The sequence below is a fragment of the Panthera tigris genome, chromosome X (genome assembly GCF_018350195.1).
Source record: "Panthera tigris isolate Pti1 chromosome X, P.tigris_Pti1_mat1.1, whole genome shotgun sequence".
Classification (NCBI taxonomy): domain Eukaryota; kingdom Metazoa; phylum Chordata; class Mammalia; order Carnivora; family Felidae; genus Panthera; species Panthera tigris.
This window is the reverse complement of record NC_056677.1, coordinates 32,359,090-32,378,592: the sequence shown is the minus strand read 5'-3', so window position 1 is coordinate 32,378,592 and position 19,503 is coordinate 32,359,090. Positions and strand designations below refer to the sequence as shown.

At 37.3% G+C, this 19,503-nt stretch overlaps 1 protein-coding gene across 2 annotated transcripts in view; it reads right to left on the bottom strand.

The window, feature by feature from the left end:
- PRRG1 (proline rich and Gla domain 1) overlaps positions 1–19,503 on the bottom strand; it is a 140,473-nt gene that overhangs the window by 52,603 nt on the left and 68,367 nt on the right. For both annotated transcript variants that reach the window (XM_042974820.1, XM_042974821.1), the window contains exon 3: positions 13,206–13,366. In XM_042974820.1, coding sequence (XP_042830754.1) covers positions 13,206–13,366 — 161 coding nt within the window. The remainder of the gene's footprint in view (positions 1–13,205; positions 13,367–19,503) is intronic.

The window sequence follows — 19,503 nt, the reverse complement described above, 5'->3', positions numbered from 1 at the left end:
GGGCAAAGTTCTGAATCAGTGGCTCGAGTGCCATCAGAGGCTAAGTGAAATAGGAATTTCCCTGATGATGCCAAAGTATCTGAGTTTGGGCCTGAAAGTGTGATGAGAAATCTCTGGGCAACTAGCGACTAACTCTAAAATATCTCAGACACTGAACACTTCTTGTAATTGCTATTCCCACCCAAAAGTGTTTACATGCTATCTCCTGCCATAGGCTCTAAATTGAGATCTCCGGTGTAACTTTTGTAACAAAACCTAGTATTAAGGGGCGCTGCATAGTTTTTTCTTCAACTTCTCTTTCAACAATTTTCACACAAAACAAATTTAAATAGCAACACTTTGGAATGACAGGTATTATCGAAAAAGCAATAGTTGGACTTAAGGTCTAAAACGCCTGAATATGGGGTGCCTGGGTGGCTCAGTCGGTTAAGCGGCCGACTTCGGCTCAGGTCATGATCTCACAGTCCGTGAGTTCGAGCCCCGCGTCGGGCTCTGTGCTGACAGCTCAGAGCCTGGAGCCTGTTTCAGATTCTGTGTCTCCCTCTCTCTGACCCTCCCCTGTTCATGCTCTGTCTCTCCCTGTCTCAAAAATAAATAAAAATGTTAAAAAAAATTAAAAAAAAATAAAACGCCTGGATATTACTGACTCAGTTTCTAAAATGCAACCAAAGCTTGGGGTGGAGTAGAGCATGGAGCACCCAGGGAATAGGAATAAAGACTTGCAATGATGCACCCAGACAGGACAATCATCCACACCCCTGGGTGCAAAGCTTTTTGAGTATTCCAACTAAGAGGTTTTAGTTGAACCACTTGCTTCACAATGTTATAAAATGTTATCTGCTGATCACCCACCTTAGAATCCCTAAGACTGCTCATGAAAGGAAGTTCCCTGGCCCCCTGGAGACCTATGGACCCTAAAATGTGCTTTTTTAAAATAAATTTTATTTTGTAGTAATTCTAGATTTATAGCAAAGTTGCAATGACAGTACAAAGTACTTTCCTATACTCCTCAGCCAGTATCCACTAACATTAGCATCTTACATTGGAATGGTATATTTGTTAGAAATAGTGAACTAGGGGCACCTGGGTGGCTCAGCTGGTTAAGCATCCAACTTCGTTCAGGTCATGATCTCACAGTTTTTGAGTTTGAGCCCTGCATCGGGCTCTGTGCTAACAGCTCAGAACATGGAGCCTGCTTTGGATTTTGTGTCTCCCTCTCTCTCTGCACCTCCCCCACTTGCACTCTGTTTCTCTCTCAAAAATAAATAAATATTGGGGTGCCTGCTTGGGTGGCTCAGTCAGTTGAGCATCCAACTTCGGCTCAGGTCATGATTTCACAGCTCGCAAGTTCGAGCCCCGCGTCGGGCTCTGTGCTGACAGCTCAGAGCCTGGAGCCTGCTTCGGATTCTGTGTCTCCCTCTCTCTCTGCCCCTAACCCACTCGCATTCTGTCTCTGTCTCTCTCAAAAATAAATAAACATTAAAAAAATAAAATAAAAATAAATAAATATTTTTAAAAAATTTTTAAAAAGAAATAGTGATCCAAAACTGGTCCATTATTATTAACAGCTGATTTGGATTTCAGTAGTTTTCCCACTAATGACTGTGATCCACAATCCAATGCATACTGCGTTTATTTTTTTTAAATTTTGTTTAATGTTTATTTATTTTTGAAAGAGACAGCATGAGTTGGGGAAGGGCAGAGAGAGAAGGAGACACAGAATCCAAAGCAGGCTCGAGGCTCTGAGTCAGCACAGAGCCCTATGCGGGGCTCAAACCCACAGACTGTGAGATCATGGCCTGAGCCAAAGTCAGACCCTTAACCGACTGAGCCACCCAGGCACCCCAAATCCACACTGCATTTAGTCATCATGTCTACTTAGTCTCCTCTGGTCTGAGACAGCCTTTTCCTCTTTTTCATGATCTTGCCAGTTTTGAGGAGTCAAGTATTTTAGAGAATGTCTCTCAATTTGGATGTCTTTGGTAATTTTCTCATGATCCCATTGAGGTTATGGGTTTGTGGGGAAAATACCACAGAAGTGAATTCCCTTCTCATCACATGATATACATCATGACTTATCACTGATGATACTAACCTTGATCACCTGGTCAAGGGAGTATCTGCCAGGTTTGTCCACTGTAAGTTCTTTCCCAGCACTTTCCATACTCTATTTCTTGGGAACGGATCCTTAAACCCAAGCTACACACAAGAAAGGCAGAGAATAAAGTTCTGCCTCCTAGAGATGGGAGTATTTGTATACATAATTTGGAATTATTGTGTACTATGTATTTTTCTCACCTATTTATTTTTTCACTCATTTATATCATTGGGGACTCTGATGCATTTACTATATGCTTTGGTTTATAACCCAATACTACATTACTTGTTACTCAAATTGTTCCAGCTTTGGCCACTGGGAGCTCCTTCAAGTTGGCTCCTGTGTCCCCCTGACATCCTCCCACTCTTTTTTTTTCTTTTTTAGCACTTTCTTACTTTCTAGTAATACAATATACTCCAATTCATCGTGTATTCTCATTGCCTCAGCCCTAGAATCAGCCATTCCCCTCAAAGAGTCGTGGTTTTTTCTTTTACTGGTGGAATAGTATTAGAAACCCGGATCAAGATGCTAGGTAGAACTATGCAGTTTTGACAAGCAGCCAACCTGATTCTTGTGCACTCTAGTCAACTCTAAGGACAACTATTTTGAAAAGTCAAGCACATTGGGGCGCCTGGGTGGCTCGGTCGGTTGGGCGTCCGACTTCAGCTCAGGTCACGATCTCGCGGTCCGTGAGTTCGAGCCCCGCGTCAGGCTCTGGGCTGGTGGCTCAGAGCCTGGAGCCTGCTTCCGATTCTGTGTCTCCCTCTCTGTCTGCCCCTCCCCCGTTCATGCTCTGTCTCTGTCTCAAAAAAAAAAAAAAAACGTAAAAAAAAAAAAAAAGAAAAGTCAAGCACAAATAAACTAGAAGTAATTTGTGAAGAAAAGTTCTGAAATAGATGTTTTAAAGAATCACTAATACTTTATTCATGTTAGCTCAAAATTTAAAGTTCTAACATGCAAAGCACCCTGATGGGCTAAGAGAAAGGAAAAAACAAAATAATGGAAGAGATCAAATAATGATTCCTAAATAAAGTGACTGCAATTGAGCACCTAAAAACTAGAATAGAATTTATTTACTGGGAGCATTGTCTGTGCCAAGCACTAAGCTAAGTGCACAGCCACAAACCTAAAGCTGTAGGTATAATTTCTCCTTTTTAAAAGATACGGAAAATGATGCCTAGAAAGGTATAGATTTTGCACAAAGCAATACCAGTCAGTAGGTGGCAGAGTTGAGACACCAAATCAGGTCCGTGTCATTCTGAAGGCCAAGGATTTTGGCACAGAATTCTGATAACTACTGCTTATGTGAGATTCTGTGTGTACACAGGCTGTCTCTATCACATCTCAAATGCCATGATGGAAGGTCAGCTTAATCATTGTTTTATGTCCTGTGTCTGTTATACAGCAGGTACTCAGCAGATAAATCTGATTAAATCTGGCCAAATCTCTACATGGTGAAAATGAGAACCACAAAGTACATTTGCTTCCATTGTATGTTATAATTAGACTTGTGTTCCAAATTAGATAAAATATGACGAAAAAAACCCCACCCCATCCTACTGAAAGAATACTTCTAAATTAACACACTTCAGATTTGGGGATGATGAAAATAGGTATGAATAAACCTGTTCTGAGTAATAAATTTTAGTAAACAAAAAGATAGTTATTTGATAAGTAGTCTAACAGTAAGCAAATCACAAAAGTCAATCATTTTCTTCACTGTCGTAATCAATCATGAACTTCAAAGATGAAACTGTGTTGTTCAGTGTTTCTTAATACAGAGCAGATCCTTCTTAACATATAACAAACACTGAAACAGATTAAGGATTAGAAACCATTTCTATTACACTATTATATAAAGAAGGAAAGGAACCTAACACCAATAAAAAAAACTTTTAAAATTAAGTCCACATGTATCAGCTAATTTGTGAATAAGTTTTAGATCGCTACTTCCTATGAAATAAATGTATCTCATAATATGCCAATCCAGTTGTTCCTTCTTTCATTCATCAAATATTTAATTAATTCCTATTACGTGCCAGCACTGTTTTATATTGTAAGGACCATAGCTATGACCAAAACAGACAAGAAACGCTGCTGTTATAAAGCTAACAGTTCTCAAGGGAGGGTAACAATAAATAAAAACAACAAATGTCAGACGGTGATAGGTGCTAGAAAGGAAAATTCACAGAAGGGGCAAGAGGTTGCAATTTAAGGTAAGATATGTCCTCATTGAGAATGTAAACTTTACCTGAGAGTGGTGAGCGAGCTCAGACATATCTATCAGGAAGAGGAAAATACAAGTGCCAAAGTCATGAGGCAGGACATGTTCTGTGTATATGTACGGAGCCACAAGAAAGCCAGAGCAAAGTGAGTGAAGAGTGGAGTGTCATAGGAGATGTGGTAAAGAAGAAACTGCAGCCACAGTGAATGAGTGGAGTGGAGCAAGATGGGGACTGCTAGCATAGTGCCTTCTGGGTGATTCTGAGCACTTCGACGTTTACTAACATGGAACACCATTACAGACAAGGTACTTTAAAAGATCACTCTGCCTTGCTGTTTTGAGAATCAACAACAAAAGGGGGGGGGCAAGAAATCATACAGATGAGAGAGTGATGGCTGGGATGTAAAGTGGTAACAAGTAGAGAGAGTTAAAATGTGGTTAGGTTCTGAATATATTTTCATGTTAGAACCAACACTATCAGCAGATGAGATGTGAATATGAAATAGAAGAGTCAGGAATAACAACAAGGTTTGGGGGCTTAGTAAAGAGATGGCTGGAAAGACAGTTACCACTTACTGAGATCAGAAAGGCTGTGGTAGAAGCAGATTGTTTTGGAAGGGACATGAATTTGTTTATGTAGAGTTTAAGGATTCCAAGAGGAGATGCTTAGTAAGCAGTCACATAGTTTTGCAGTGCAGGGTGGCCCTCCAGGATATAAATTTTGGAATCATTACCCTTTCAAGCCATGAGACTAGGAAACCCCATCAGGGGAGTGAATACAGACAGAACAGAGTTTCAAGACAGAAGGTAGTTGCTGGAGGGGGATGTGGGGTGAAGAGAGGTTTTTTTTAAAAGGCGTGTAGACTAATGAGAATGAATCTATCAGAGGGGAAAAGATGATGCTGGAAAGTGCAGAGAATTGCTTGAGCAATTGCTGAAGGAGTTTCCTCTATTTGCTTCAAAGAGTGCTGAAATGCAGCATCCTATCTCTATGCAGAGGAAAGGACACATAGAAGCACTGAGATGCATAATGGCCAGAAAGCTAAGCATTAAAAATATTGTTCACCTTGAAAGCAATACAAGGGGTCAGAGGGGTAAGTAAGATATACAATTAACACATAAAAATCAATAGCCTACTAAACATGTATCTGACAATGGATTTGTATCTAGAATATATAAAGAATTCTCAAAATTCAATAATAAAGGAAAACAATCCAACTAGAAAATAAGCAAAAGACATGAAGGGAGATTTCACAAAAGAGAATATATAAATAGAAAATAAATATATGAAAAAATGTTTGACATCATTAGCCATTAAGGAAATGGAAATTAAAACCACAATGTGACATCACTATACACCTATCAGAATGACTAAAATAAACACCACCAAGTGCTGGTGAGTATGCAGAGAAACTGGATCACTCAAATATTGCTGGGGGAAATGTAAAATGGTAATCTGTATAATGACAAATTAGTTTGTCCGTGCCCTTAAGAGTTATATATATACTTACCACACAACCCAACAACTATATTCCTGGGGATTTACCAAAGAGAAATAAAAACTTAGGTATACAAAAAAACCTACAAACAAATATTTACATCAGCTTTCTAAGTAATAGCCAATATTGCAAACAACCCAGATGTCCTTCAATTAATGAATGCTTCAACAAACTATGGTACATCCATACCAATGGAATACTACTCAGAAATAAAAAGGAATGCACTACTGATACATACAACTTGGATGAATCTCAGAAGCATTATACTGAGTGTAAAAAGCCAATATCAAAAGATTCCATATCATATTATATAATTCCATTTATATAACATTCTTGCAATGACAGAATTATAGAGGTGGGGAACAGATCAGTGATTACCAAAGGTTAGGGATGGTGGTGGAAGAGGAGGTATGTGACTATCAAGGGAAGATTTTTTGATGATGACAGAATTCTGAATCTTAACTGTAGTGGTGATGACAAGAATCTACCCAAGTGACAAGATGGCACAGAACTATATACACAGAGTGTACCAATGTCAGTTTCCTAGTTTTCATACTGTACTACACTTATAGATATAACCACTGGAGAAAACTGGGTTAAAGTCTACAATGGGACCACTCTGTATTATCTTTGTAATTTTCTGTGACTCTATAATTATCTCAAAATAAAAAGTTTAAAAAACAGAATGCATCTGTGGAAGTATAACTTTGGCCATGAGATTTCTTAGGTCTCATATCAAAATAAATATATGGTTTGTTAATTTAAAAAAGTCAATACCTATTCGGGGTCTTTTGTGGTTCCATACAAATTTTAGGATGGTTTGTTCTAGCTCTGTGAAGAATGCTGGTGTTATTTTGATACAGATTGCATTGAATGTGTAGATTGCTTTGGGCAGTAGAGACATTCTAACAATATTTGTCCTGCCAATCCATGAGCATTAAATGTTTTTCCATTTCTTTGTGTCTTCTTCTATTTCTTTCATAAGCCTTCTATAGTTTTCAGAGTACAAATCTTTTACCTCTTTGGTTAAGTTTATTCCTAGCTATCTTACAGGTTTTGGTGCGATTGTAAATATGGAAGTTCCTCGAAAAAATTAAAAATAAAGCTACCCTACGACCCAGCAATTGCATACTACCAGGTATTTACCCAAAGAATATAAAAATGCTGATTTGAAGGGGCACATGCACCCCAAAGTTTATAGCAGCACCATCAACAACAGCCAAATTATGGCAAGAACCCAAATGTCCACTGACTGACAAATGGATAAAGAAGATGTGGTATGTGTGTGTACACACACACACACACACACACACTACATGGCGATCAAAAAGAATGAAATCTTGCCATTTGCAACAATGTGGATAGAACTAGTGTTATTATGCTAAGTGAAATAAGTCTGTCAGAGAAAGCCAAATATCATATGATTTCACTCATATGTGGAATTTAAGAAACACAACAGATGAACATAGGGGAAGGGAAGGAAAAATAAGATAAAAACAAAAAGGGAGGCAAATCATAAGAGACTCTTAAAGACAGACAACAAAATGAGGGTTGCTGGAGGGGATGTGGGGGGAGGATGGGCTAGATGGGTGATGGGAATTAAGAAAGGCACTGGCTGGGATGGGCACTTGGTGTTATATGTAAGCATTGAATCACTGGGCTCTACTCCGGAAACCAATACTACACTGTATGTTAACAAACTTGAATTTAAATAAATATATTTTTGAAAGAAGTCAATAGCCTAGCACATGAGTCTTCACAGCAGTTTTATTTGTAACAGCCCCAAATGGAAACAACCCAAATGTCCATATACATACAATAATGTACTACTCAGCAATAAAAATGAATGAACTATTGATATGTGCAATATGGATGCATCTGAACATAATCAATGCCAACTAAAAGAAGTCAATGCATGATTTCATTCATAGAAAACTCTAGAAAATTTAAACTACAGTAACAGAAATCAGATCAATCACTGCCTGGGGTGGTGGTGATTGTGGGGAGAGGAAGGAGGAATTATAATGAGGCAAGAAGGAACTTTTGAGAATGATGCATTTGTTTACTATGTTGGTTGTAGTGATTCACAGTGTGGTTTCACAGATGTGTGCATATGTTAAAACTTACCAAACTGTACACTTTAAATATTTGTGGCTACTCATAAGCCAATTTAACTCAGCAAGGTTTAAAACAATTGGTAGCTTACACATACACAAATAATAACCAGTTAGAATATACCATGGAAAAGAACACCCCATGTATAATAGCAACAGAGTAATAATACTTAGGGGCCCACCCAAAAAATGTGCACAATTTGTATGATGCAAACTACAAAACATTCCTGCAAGACAGAAATGTTGATTTCAACCAAAAGAAAGAAATTTCCTCTTGGAGAAGGTGATTTAATATCTTCAAGATGTTAGTTCCCCTTAAGTTAATTTACAGACTAAAAGAAATCCCAATAAAAATACTGACAAATTATTTTTTCTGGAGCTAGACAAATTAATGCTAAAATTTATATGGAAAAGCAGGCATGCAAGAATAGCTCACAAAACATTGGAAAAGAGGAGCATATAAGGGGAACTGGTTCTAATTTATACTAAAATACACTGAAAATCCTCTCTAATTAAAGCAGTGTGGTAATGGCATTCTAGCAGAATGATGGACCAATGAACTAGAATATAAAATCTAGAAATCAATTAAGTATATATTGAATTTAGGAATACGATAAAGGGTAACTAAAATCACTGAAGCAAAGAAGGATTGTATAAAAAATGGTCTTTGGACAACTGAATAGCATGTGAAAAAGATTATATCCATAATTCATGCCATACTCAAGAATAAACAGTGAGTGAAACAGAGATCTCAATGTCAAAACTCAAGTATATTTGTAAGAAGAAACTGTGAATTCCTCTATCCCTAGGGTATAAATAAAGATTGTTGACTATGATCAAAAATCTATATTCAATAAAATATGTGTTTAACTTATGGCTATAATGAAAATGAAAAAAATGCATTAAAAACCCATAAGCAAAGTCAAAATATAAATGACAATTGCAAGCAAATATATGAAATACACATCACCAATAAAAACAAATATCTCTAAAATACTTTTTAGAAACTGAGGGGAAAAAAAGATCAGAAACCGGATAGAAAAGTGGGCAAAAGACAAAGACAATTCACAAGATAGATATAAAAATGGCCCATAAAACACATGGCAAAATATGCCACTTCACTCCTAAGCAGAAACAACATCAAAATATCACATCTCACCCAATGACTTGACAAACACGTCAAAATTTTCTAGATACTCTCTGCTGTTAAGACTGTCATAAAATATATATATTTCATTCTCAAATATCTGGTGGGAGTACAAAATGGTACAACCCTTATTGAGGGCATTCTGGCAATATCTAACAAAACTACATATGCATTAACCCTTTGACCACCAATCCACTTGTAATTCACCCTGAAGATCCACTTCCAATAATGCAAAAATACAGAAGCACAAAATTATATATTACAGCATTATCTGTAAAGTACAAAAATACTCAAAACTAGTTAATACCCAAGTACAGTTGACTGGTTGAATACACTGGCACATCCTTATAAGAAAGTAGTATACAGCTTCTAAAAAACAGAATAATCTCTGAATACATATGGAATGATATGGATGAATGAATGAATATAAAAGTTGTCCCTCTCCCCACTATGGTATTAGTATTATAATTCTGAAACCACTCTGTGTGTGCTGTAGGACTGAGTAAATGAGATAATATATTGATGTTATTGGGAGCCACGGTTCTCACTGTCAAAAAAACAGAGAATATCTCCATCTCATCTACAAATACAGAAAGGGGAAACAAATAAGAACCCTGAGGGGTACTGGAATTGGAGAGCAGTAGGATGAATCTGTAAGTTCACATTTTTGTACATATACATGTGTTTGTGATTTTTTCCCCCAAGTTCTGGTGCTGGAAGGCCCAGAAGCAATGGTACATTCATAGCAATGAGAATATACTAGCTACTACATCTTGATTTCTAAATACTATTTCTAATAAAAGTAACCAAGGCTCCTCACAGAAATAGCCAATTCCAAGGCGGGGGCAGGGAAGTACATGATGATCCTGGAACATTTTGCTCACCCAAAAAGTAAAAAAGTGCTTTAAAAAATGATAATGTCAAAGAAGCAGAGAACCAGTCTGAAGAAACCTCCATTAGCCAAATATGGGACAATTTGACCAAAACATTGACAATAATGGATTATAGCTCTTGAATAAAGTAATCTTTGAGTCTGTAATAATGGATTATAGCTCTTGAATAAAGTAATCTTTAGGTCTGTATAGCTAGCTAGCTAGATTGTTCCTGCCCATAGCGGAATGTCAACTAACAAATGTACACAGGATGGAGTTAGAAATCACCACTGGAAACTTTAATTGATTCAGTCAAAAATCATCAATAGCAGATATTAAAACTAGTGGGCAGAAGTCTGATGAAGAACAGAAGACTTACATACTTTCAAAGTATCTTCCCACTAAAGTTCTTACCTTTCCTTTAAAGGAGAATGACAAAGCAGGATGAAAACTCTGGCTTTATGAAGATGATAGAATACCTAAAATTTGTATTTTTTGATAAAAGATAATATCAAAAACGAAGTTTTGCTTGTTTTAAAAACATGAGCCAGTTTTTATTAAAAACTGCATGCTACAAAGCACTATTTATACTACAATACTACTGTTCTTTAAAAATTACCTGTGTATGGGGAACCTGGGTGGTTCAGTTGGTTAAGCGTCTGACTTCAGCTCAAGTCATGACCTCACGGTTCGTGGGTTCAAGCCCCACACTGGGCTCTGTGCTGACAGCTCAGTTTTCGATTCTCTGTCTCCCTGTCTCTCTGCCCCACCCCTGTCTGCACTCTGTCTCTGTCTCTCAAAAATGAATAAACATTAAAAAAATTTTTAATTATCTATTTATTAAAAATAGGCCAGAATATATACCAAAATTACAAAACTGATGATGCTAAATATTGAAATGATTTATTCATTTCATGTTTTACTATATTTTCAAATTCCCTACAATGAACATATATTAATTTTATAAGAAGAAAAAAATAAATATGTAAAATAAAACAAATAAGGACTAAGCAGATGCAGGGGGAAAAAAGGCAAAAAGAAATTAAAAGCCCAATAACAGTGCTTTTGTGAGTGCATGATGGGATTATGGATGATGATTTTTTTGTTTGTTTTTGATTGTGGGATTTAAGTAAGATTTAAAAACTACTTTAAACAAATAGCCAATCAAATTTAAAAATGGGCAGAGAATGTGAAAAGGCATTTTGTCAAAGATGACATATGGATGGCCAACAGACACATAAAAAGATGCTCAACATAACTCATCATTAGGAAAATGCAAATTAAACCACAACGAGATAACACTCCACACCTTTCAGATTGGCTACTGTCAAAAAGACAAGAAATAAAGTGTTGACAAGGATGTGGAGAGAAGGAAGCCTTGTGCACTGTTGGTGGAAATGTAAATTAGTACACCAACTGTGGAAAACAGTATGGAGGTTTCTCAAAAAAAAAAAAAAAAATAGAAATAGAAATATAACCCAGTAACTTCCACTACTGGGTATTTACCCAAAGAACATAAAAACACTAATTTGAAAAGATATATGCATCCTGATGTTTGCTACAGCATTATTTACAATAGCCAAGATATAAAAGCAACCTAAGTGTCCAATGATAGGCAAACAGATAAAGAAGATGTGGTACATACACACACACACAATGGAACACTACTCAGCCATAAAAAAAGAATGAGGTCTTGTCATTTACAATAACATGGACGGAGAGGGTATTAAGCCAAGTGAAATAAGCCAGACTGAGAAAGACAAATACTCTATGATTTCACTTATATGTGGAATCTAAAAAACAAAACAAATGAATATACCCTTAAATACAGAGAACAGGCTGGTGGTTGCCAGATAGGAGGTGGGTGAAGGGATGGGCAAAATAGATAACTGTATTAACAGATAAAAACTTCCAATGATAAAATAAGTTAAGTCACAGTCAAGAAAAGTACACCATAGGGAACATAGCCAATAATACTGTAATAACAATAACTTTGTATGGTGGCAAAAGATGACCACACTCATGGTGGTAAGCATTAAATAATGCATACAATTGCCCAATCAATATGTTGCATACCTGAAACTAATTAGTACTGTATGTCAATTATACTTCAGTAAAACAATAAAAACATAAAAACTGATGCTCACAGTTTATCAATTTATACACTCTGTTTTTGCTATGCACACATGGAATACAACAATGATGCTTCCCTGATCCTCTCTCCTGGAGCTCCTTCCTCTTACCTCCTGGGTCCTTTTCTACATAACAAAAGATCAAAACCCCTTTCATTAAAACTTCTGTATCTGCTGCTTCTAAGACATAAATGCTGTCCCTCTAAGCACATCTAACATCACTTGTTTAGCACCCAGTGTTATTTTCAAGGTCGGTGCACGGGAATGGATCTTTATATGCTGGCTACCTCTGGTAATGTAATTTCCAAGTGCAGAGCAGTTCCACAGAATTTACACCACTGCCGTTTGCATTTCCAGCCCCGCTCTCCTGGAAGAGCATGCCCTCTAGAGTAAAGAGTGGTAAACAGGGGTTTTTCTTAAAGTGGGGAAGGGAGTTGAGTTCAAAAATAGATATGTCTTTTCTTTTGTACTACAAGTAAGAGATTTTTATTATTTGTAAAAAATGTTTTTTAATGTTTATTTACTTTTGAGAGGGACAGAGAGAGAGAGAGGGAGAGAGAGAGAGAGAGAGAGAGACAGAGACACACAGAATCCAAAGCAGGTTCCAGGCTCTGAGCTGTCAGCACAGAGCCCGACGTGGGGCTCAAACCCCCAAACCGTGAGATCATGACCTGAGCCAAAGTCGGACACTCAACCGACTGAGCCACCCAGGCGCCCCAGGAGTAAAAGATTTTTAAAACCGTGTCAGCCTCTATTAGGTTCGTCCACTCTTTCTCACTGATTAAGCAGAGTCAGGTGATGATATCTATATTGTTCCCCAACAGAGCCTTGTGTGAAACAAGTGCTTCCCCCCTGCCAGGGTGATCCATCTGAGCTCAGCAGAGTCCTGTGGAAACAGGGCCCTGGAAGACAGACCAACACACGGGGAAGTGAACCTGGCTCTACTATCCACAGAGTATTCTTAGTTAGATGCCACTTGCAGAGTTCTTCACAAAGGCAGTGTGGGATCGATTTGTAATTGGTAGCAATGCACGCCATTTGGGAATGCAGACTGCAGACATCCATCCAAAAGGTAGGCAAAGCTTGTGAACGGCTCTTAAAAATTGCCAGTGTACTTACAGTTTTCTCATTATTTTCAAAAGCTTCTCTTGCTTCTTCAAATGTGCAGATTTCTTCTTTGCATTCACGCTCAATGTTGCCCTGTCTTATTTCTTCAAAAAGTCCATTAGCTCTTGGGTAGCGTTTCAATACTGAATTGGCTTTTTCTCCTGTGAGGAAAACTAAGGAGAGAGAAAATAATAAGCATAAAATTATAATTTAAAAAAACACGTGGAAACTTCATACACAAGGTGAAAACGGCTGGGTGCTCTTTAGAAACCACAGCCAACATCCTAAACCTCTTCCCGTGAGTGAGTCAGCAACAAAGTAACATTTAGCTCCAAACCACCACCTCTGCTGTCTTCCTCATCACCTGAGCATGTCCTTTCAGTAGCAGTTGCCCTGGGCAGGGACAGTGACATAATTAGCTGTTAGATTCAGACTTTAGCACATTCCTGCCAACCATCGGCGTTTAAATATAGTAATAGTGATTCCACTGCTTATACTCACTGTTGTAAGTGGATTACCTCCCGGGCATTCTGCTGTTGCACAGCAGCAACCGAATCAAAATCCAGTCTCCAGACTACCAGTCTTTGTCCCTCTAAATAAACCTAAATAAAGCTGCAACTGACCTAGCAACATAAACCCAGAGAACCCCTGCTTGTATGAAGGGAAGGGATGACAAAATAGCATCAAGAAATTAAGATAAATTTGGCCATAATTCATTCCAAGGAACACTAATTATTTTGTTCTAAGTACACTTAAAGTAAATATATTGTGATATTTTAACATATTTAACCCAATTTCACTGTCCTACAGAAAAAAAAAATTCTTCTGCATAAACACTAGAGACATTTCATATAAACACTCAAAATGCACATTTATGATACCCAGTAAAATAAATAAGGCACTAGTTATATGTATACTTATGGGGAATTATTTCTATTTTAACATACAGATTCATTTTATTTTTGTAATTTTTACATTTATTCATTTTTGAGAGACACAGAGAGACAGAGTGTGAGCGGGGAGGGGCAGAGAGAGAGGGAGACAGAGAATCGGAAGCAAGCTCCAGTCTCTGAGCTGTCAGCACAGAGCCCGACGTGGGGCCAGAACTCACAAACCGTGAGATCAAGACTTGAGCCAAAGTCAGATGCTTAACCAACTGAGCCACCCAGGTGCCCCATACAGATTCATTTTAAACTATACTTCAATTTCACTTTTCTAAAAGTGTCATACTTGTTCATATAAATAAAATGCTACAAGAATTTAATCTCTGCTAATGCAAAGAAATCAGAAAACTCTCTAATCTTACTAACATAAGAGAAGGCATATTACAGATAATTTTAAGATATTAAGGAAAAGTCAATATTTTACAAAGAACATTTTGAAGTAAATGAAAAATGAAAAACAGTTAAGTGCTCCTTTAAAGATGGCAACAATAGGGGTTCCCAGGGTGGCTCAGTCGGTTGAGCATCCAAGATTTCAGTTCAGGTCATGATCTTGCAGTGTGAGTTCGAGCTCCACATCAGGCTCTGTACTGACAGTGAGGAGCCTGCGTGGATTCTCTCTCTCCTCCTCTCTCTCTACCCCTACCCCACTCACTCTGTCTCTCTCAAAATAAATACATAAACTTAAAAAAATTGTTTTTAAATGGCAACAATAGCAATGAATTTAAGGTTTACCTCATTATAGAAATGTGTATTTCACTTTACAGAAGATATGGATTCATTACTTAGGATTCTTCAAAGTATCCAAATTGATACCAGATCGAAAACTATGAGCGGCCTTTCATAAGACTTTCCTTCCTTCTACACCTCAGAAAGAGAACTATCTATAACAATGAATTACAGAGTCCTAGAATATCATTAAGAAGAAACTGTAAAAAATAAAAGTTGTGGCAAGTGCTAGAAATGAAACTAAAAGGGTGCTCTGAGTTGGAAAATAGCAGTGAAATTTTTTAGCACTACTTCTCACAGTGGCAGCGTGACAATTCCCTGCACGAATTAAGTCATACAGATTGCTGGGCCCACCTCCCGAAGTTTCTGATTCCGCAGGTCTGGGGTGGGGCTAAGAAGCTGTATTTCTCGTAAGTTCCCAGGTAATGCTGAGGCTGCTGGTCTCACTACCATAGTCTGAGAACCGCTATCTAAATGTGAGCTCCTTAGAAAACTAGTTCTGAGGAAGGTGTTTATGGAATGTTGGGATTAACAAATTTAACAAATCTGTTACTGTGTGACTTTTGAGGGTCCTTAATATATATTTAATCTGTATCTGCAAATCTCCAAAAAAGGAATACATTTGTCACATTTATTTGAATACGGGCTCCTCTGAGCCCTTTATCAAAGGACATTTCACTGAATTAACAACTTCCTAGCCATTGGTTATGCCCTCTGAAATGACATACAATTCCCTTCCATGGAACAGGTCACCTAATACATGAAGATGGTAAATGATTTCCCCTGAAGTTTCTCTTTTCCAGGATAAACAGGTCTAGTTTCTTCATGTGTTGGGCACATAAAATGGACAGGAGTCTCTGGACTATCTTTATCTCATAAAATACAGTGTCCTACTCTCAGTGCAATACTCCATAACATTCCTTGTTTTTAAACACAATGTATTAATACAGTCTAAGATATCCCTGGCTTTTGGGACAGTTTTCTTTAAAATAAGCCAATCAACAACAATGTATTTTAAGATTTTTAAGAGAAAAAACTAAATTCTGCTCAGAGAAAACTTTCTTTTATGCTATCTACATGGAAAAGGGGGTCAAGGAAAGCAGGTAACTCTTGTAGCCAGAAAGCAGGCTAATTCAGAAGGTTAAACAACTAACTGTAAGTAAACCTATAGTAGGACACAGCTCTTCTAACCCCAGTCTAATCAAATTACCAAGAACATTCCACAAACACATTCTGTGTATTTCTTGTACTGAGAGGCAAAGTAATATAATACTGAGAACTCTAGAATAAGCTGGCGAGTAAATTTTATGTTACTTGCCAAATCTGGTCAATTAGAAGATACTACCTGGAATAAGAATCTGACCCATAGGAAAGACACTTATAGATTAGTTACGTCTGCCATATGCTAGGGAACAGAAAATTGTGGTAGGGCCTCATCAAAGCAATTTGGAAATCTAATGAACAATACCAGAATTAAGATTTTTTTCAATGTGGAAACAAAATAAAGGAGAAGGTGGCAGCTTGGACCTATACGAGAAGATCAGACTATCTTTTCCGAAAATACTGGGCATTTCCTGTGATGCAAGGGCTTGTATTTGGACTTCAAAAACTAAGGCAGTGATGTTTAAAACTAAAGTTGATCACTTCCCTCTTCCTCCTTCTCATCAAAGGGTGTGAGTCAGTCAGCCCACAGCTGTCCAGAATCATGTGTATGCCTGTATCAGAGATTAAATAATGTGACAAGTATACAGAATGAGAACACAACACTGAGGTGTTATTCAAACATGTAATTTTCTCATTAAAGGAAATAAAGAAAAACCTAAAATGTGTTCTTTAGGTTCAGCTGGGAAAAAGCCTTACTAAAGAAAACATTTAAATGTAAGACTGACACATTCACACCCACCAAATAAGTATATTTATCTTAAAAATGTAACTACTTTTTCATGATTTCAAAACTAATAGCTCTCACCTGTGCTTTCTCTTCAAAAGAAAAGAATAAAAATAAATGAGAATGGCTCATGTAACTACCTATATTACTGCCTTAAATAAAAGAGGTGGTTGTAGAATATATTTCTTAATGCATTGTAGGATACTAAAACTGATATTTTAATGCCAAAAATCTTTAGCCAAGTGCAGTCACGTACCAAGATTTCCTGAAAAACAGCAGATGATAAGGCCTGAAAGTTAAGAACCACCTTTGAAAAATCTCTACTCCAATTATCTAATCAGTTCTTTCACCTTGGGTCTGATTTTGCTAAAGGAACCACTATTTAACATTACAAATGTTGACATTTTTCTCTTAGGTGAACAAAATTCTTTTTCTTAGGAAATATTTACTGAATACAGACTATGTACAAGGAGATCATAGCAAGTTACAAAAATGACTAGCAGAGGCCTCTGCCCACAAGGTTCTTCAGTGTAAACGATAATGAAGATAAAAGAGATATACCAAGAACTCTAATACAAGACTAACCATGGTGGATGCTCCTCAAGGTGAGAAAAGCAGGCATAGTTCTATTGGGTAGGTATGTTTAGATGACCTAAAGGACCCCTGCAAAGCTTTTTTGGTCTGGCCTTTTTAAGGACTAGTAAGATTGGGATGTGCAAAGATGGTGAGGAAAGACATCCTAGGAAAACAAAACAGTGCGAAGGCTTGGAACTGAATAAAACAAGGGACATAAATAAGGAACAGTGAGTGGTCAATAGGTGCAGAGTGTAAGAATCAAAATGGGAAGTGAAAAATAAAATTGGAAATGGGGGCCAATAGCCATATCATGGAGGCACTTAATATTAAGCTACAATATTCAAACTATTTGATGGCATTCAAGATTTTAGACCAATACTTCATTACTTAGAAAAATGTATAAATACAACAGATTTATGGGTAGGTTGAAGAGAAAATTCAAGGGAGAGAGGCTACGTAAGAGGCTGCTGACAAGAGACCAGACTGAGAAATAATGAGGCCATGTGTTAGAACGGTGGCAACAGGAATGGAAAGAAGGGGAAAGATAGGAAAGATATGGCTATTGGGCAATTTCTTCAGCCACTACACCTACCATGCACCTTATCCCTCCATTCAAACCAAATCTTACCATTCTCCATTTGTTTCATGCCTAATTGTGTACTAATATTTCATCTGCTTAATGAACTCCTATTCTATTCAGATGTAACAGCCTCTAAAAACTTTCTCCAGGTTCTACTATCCGCGTCATTAGAGGTGCTACAGACTCTAGGTATTTGCATATAACTCAATTACAGCAAGTAATTAAACTATATTATTATTTTTGATATGCCTATCAAAACTCAAGACTGTAAGCTTCCTGAGGGCAGAGTCTGTGTATTAGTATTTTGATCCAACCGGTCTTTCATAATACCTGGTAAAGAACTTGGTAAGAATAGAATTTGATAAGCATCGAATAAATGAAAACGCACAATGGGAGGAGCTTTAAGACTAAGTCACTAGAAGCTGAGAAACCATGGACTGTGTCTCTAATTATGAAGCAGCACTGCAAACATAATATCTGGTTGTGAAATAAATACATTTAGGGCAAAGTTTCTAGTGAGACAGCACTTGAACATCCTTTTTTAGCAAGAGAAACTATCTTTTGAAATGTATAGGATACTTCTATTTATGCTCCCCTTGGAGCAACATTTTTTGTTCTGAAATAATCATATGATTTCCCCTAATAGTTATGTAGAAGTGGAGTAGCTAGACACATACTGTTTGGGGAAGAGGGCAAAGCCAGATGCTTCTTGGTTTGGCAAGGAACTAGCATACTGGTACCCAAACTATGCACCAAGGGCCCCGAGGGTGCTGCAGCAAATTCATGGAGAATGAGCAGATATTTTATATTTCTGAAGGAAATACATTGATATTCGAGATCTGTTGCACACCACACAAACTACCAGCTTAAGATAGTTAACATTTTCATCATTAGATAGTTCCAATATTCATTTCCTTTGTGAAGATGGATTTTCAGCTGTGGTTAAAAAAACATACTGTATGAAAAAGCAATATGGAACAGGAAATGGAGGTGACCGTATCCAATACGATTCCAATGGTTAGGGAAGTTGGACAGTGCCCAAGAGGCACACACATCCTGTAAGTAACTGCATGCCTATTTAAAGTTGAAATAAAAATATTCCTTTCTTTCAATTTAGGTATATTACTTTTCCAAATGGCTACTAAGCTGCCAGGATATAAATACTTATTAAGTTGTTTGGACCTAATTACTTAATAAATGGAATTATTAGGCATTTATTTCAACCTATGGCTGCTATGAAGAAAATCACTCTGACAATTAAAGGCACCATAAATTCAGAAAGTTTGGGAAATTCCGGCCTGGAGACACATGGAATCTTGCCATTGGTCTCCCAAATCTATTAGGCACTCCAAGCTTAAACGGGTGGGGAAGTTCCTTCTCTGAAGAAGGAAACAAAGATCCTTTGGAAGATTCAATGTTACAGAACCTCTCATATAAATTACTCATAAGATTAACATCACTAGCCACATCACTCAGTCGTAGATTATACTAAGTTAGCTCTTCCTCAGTTAGCCACCCTGGTTCTAGGAGTCTGCCTGTAGAAGAGACCAGAGATATAAAAACTGAAACAACAAGGTCACTAAATGGCTCAAACAC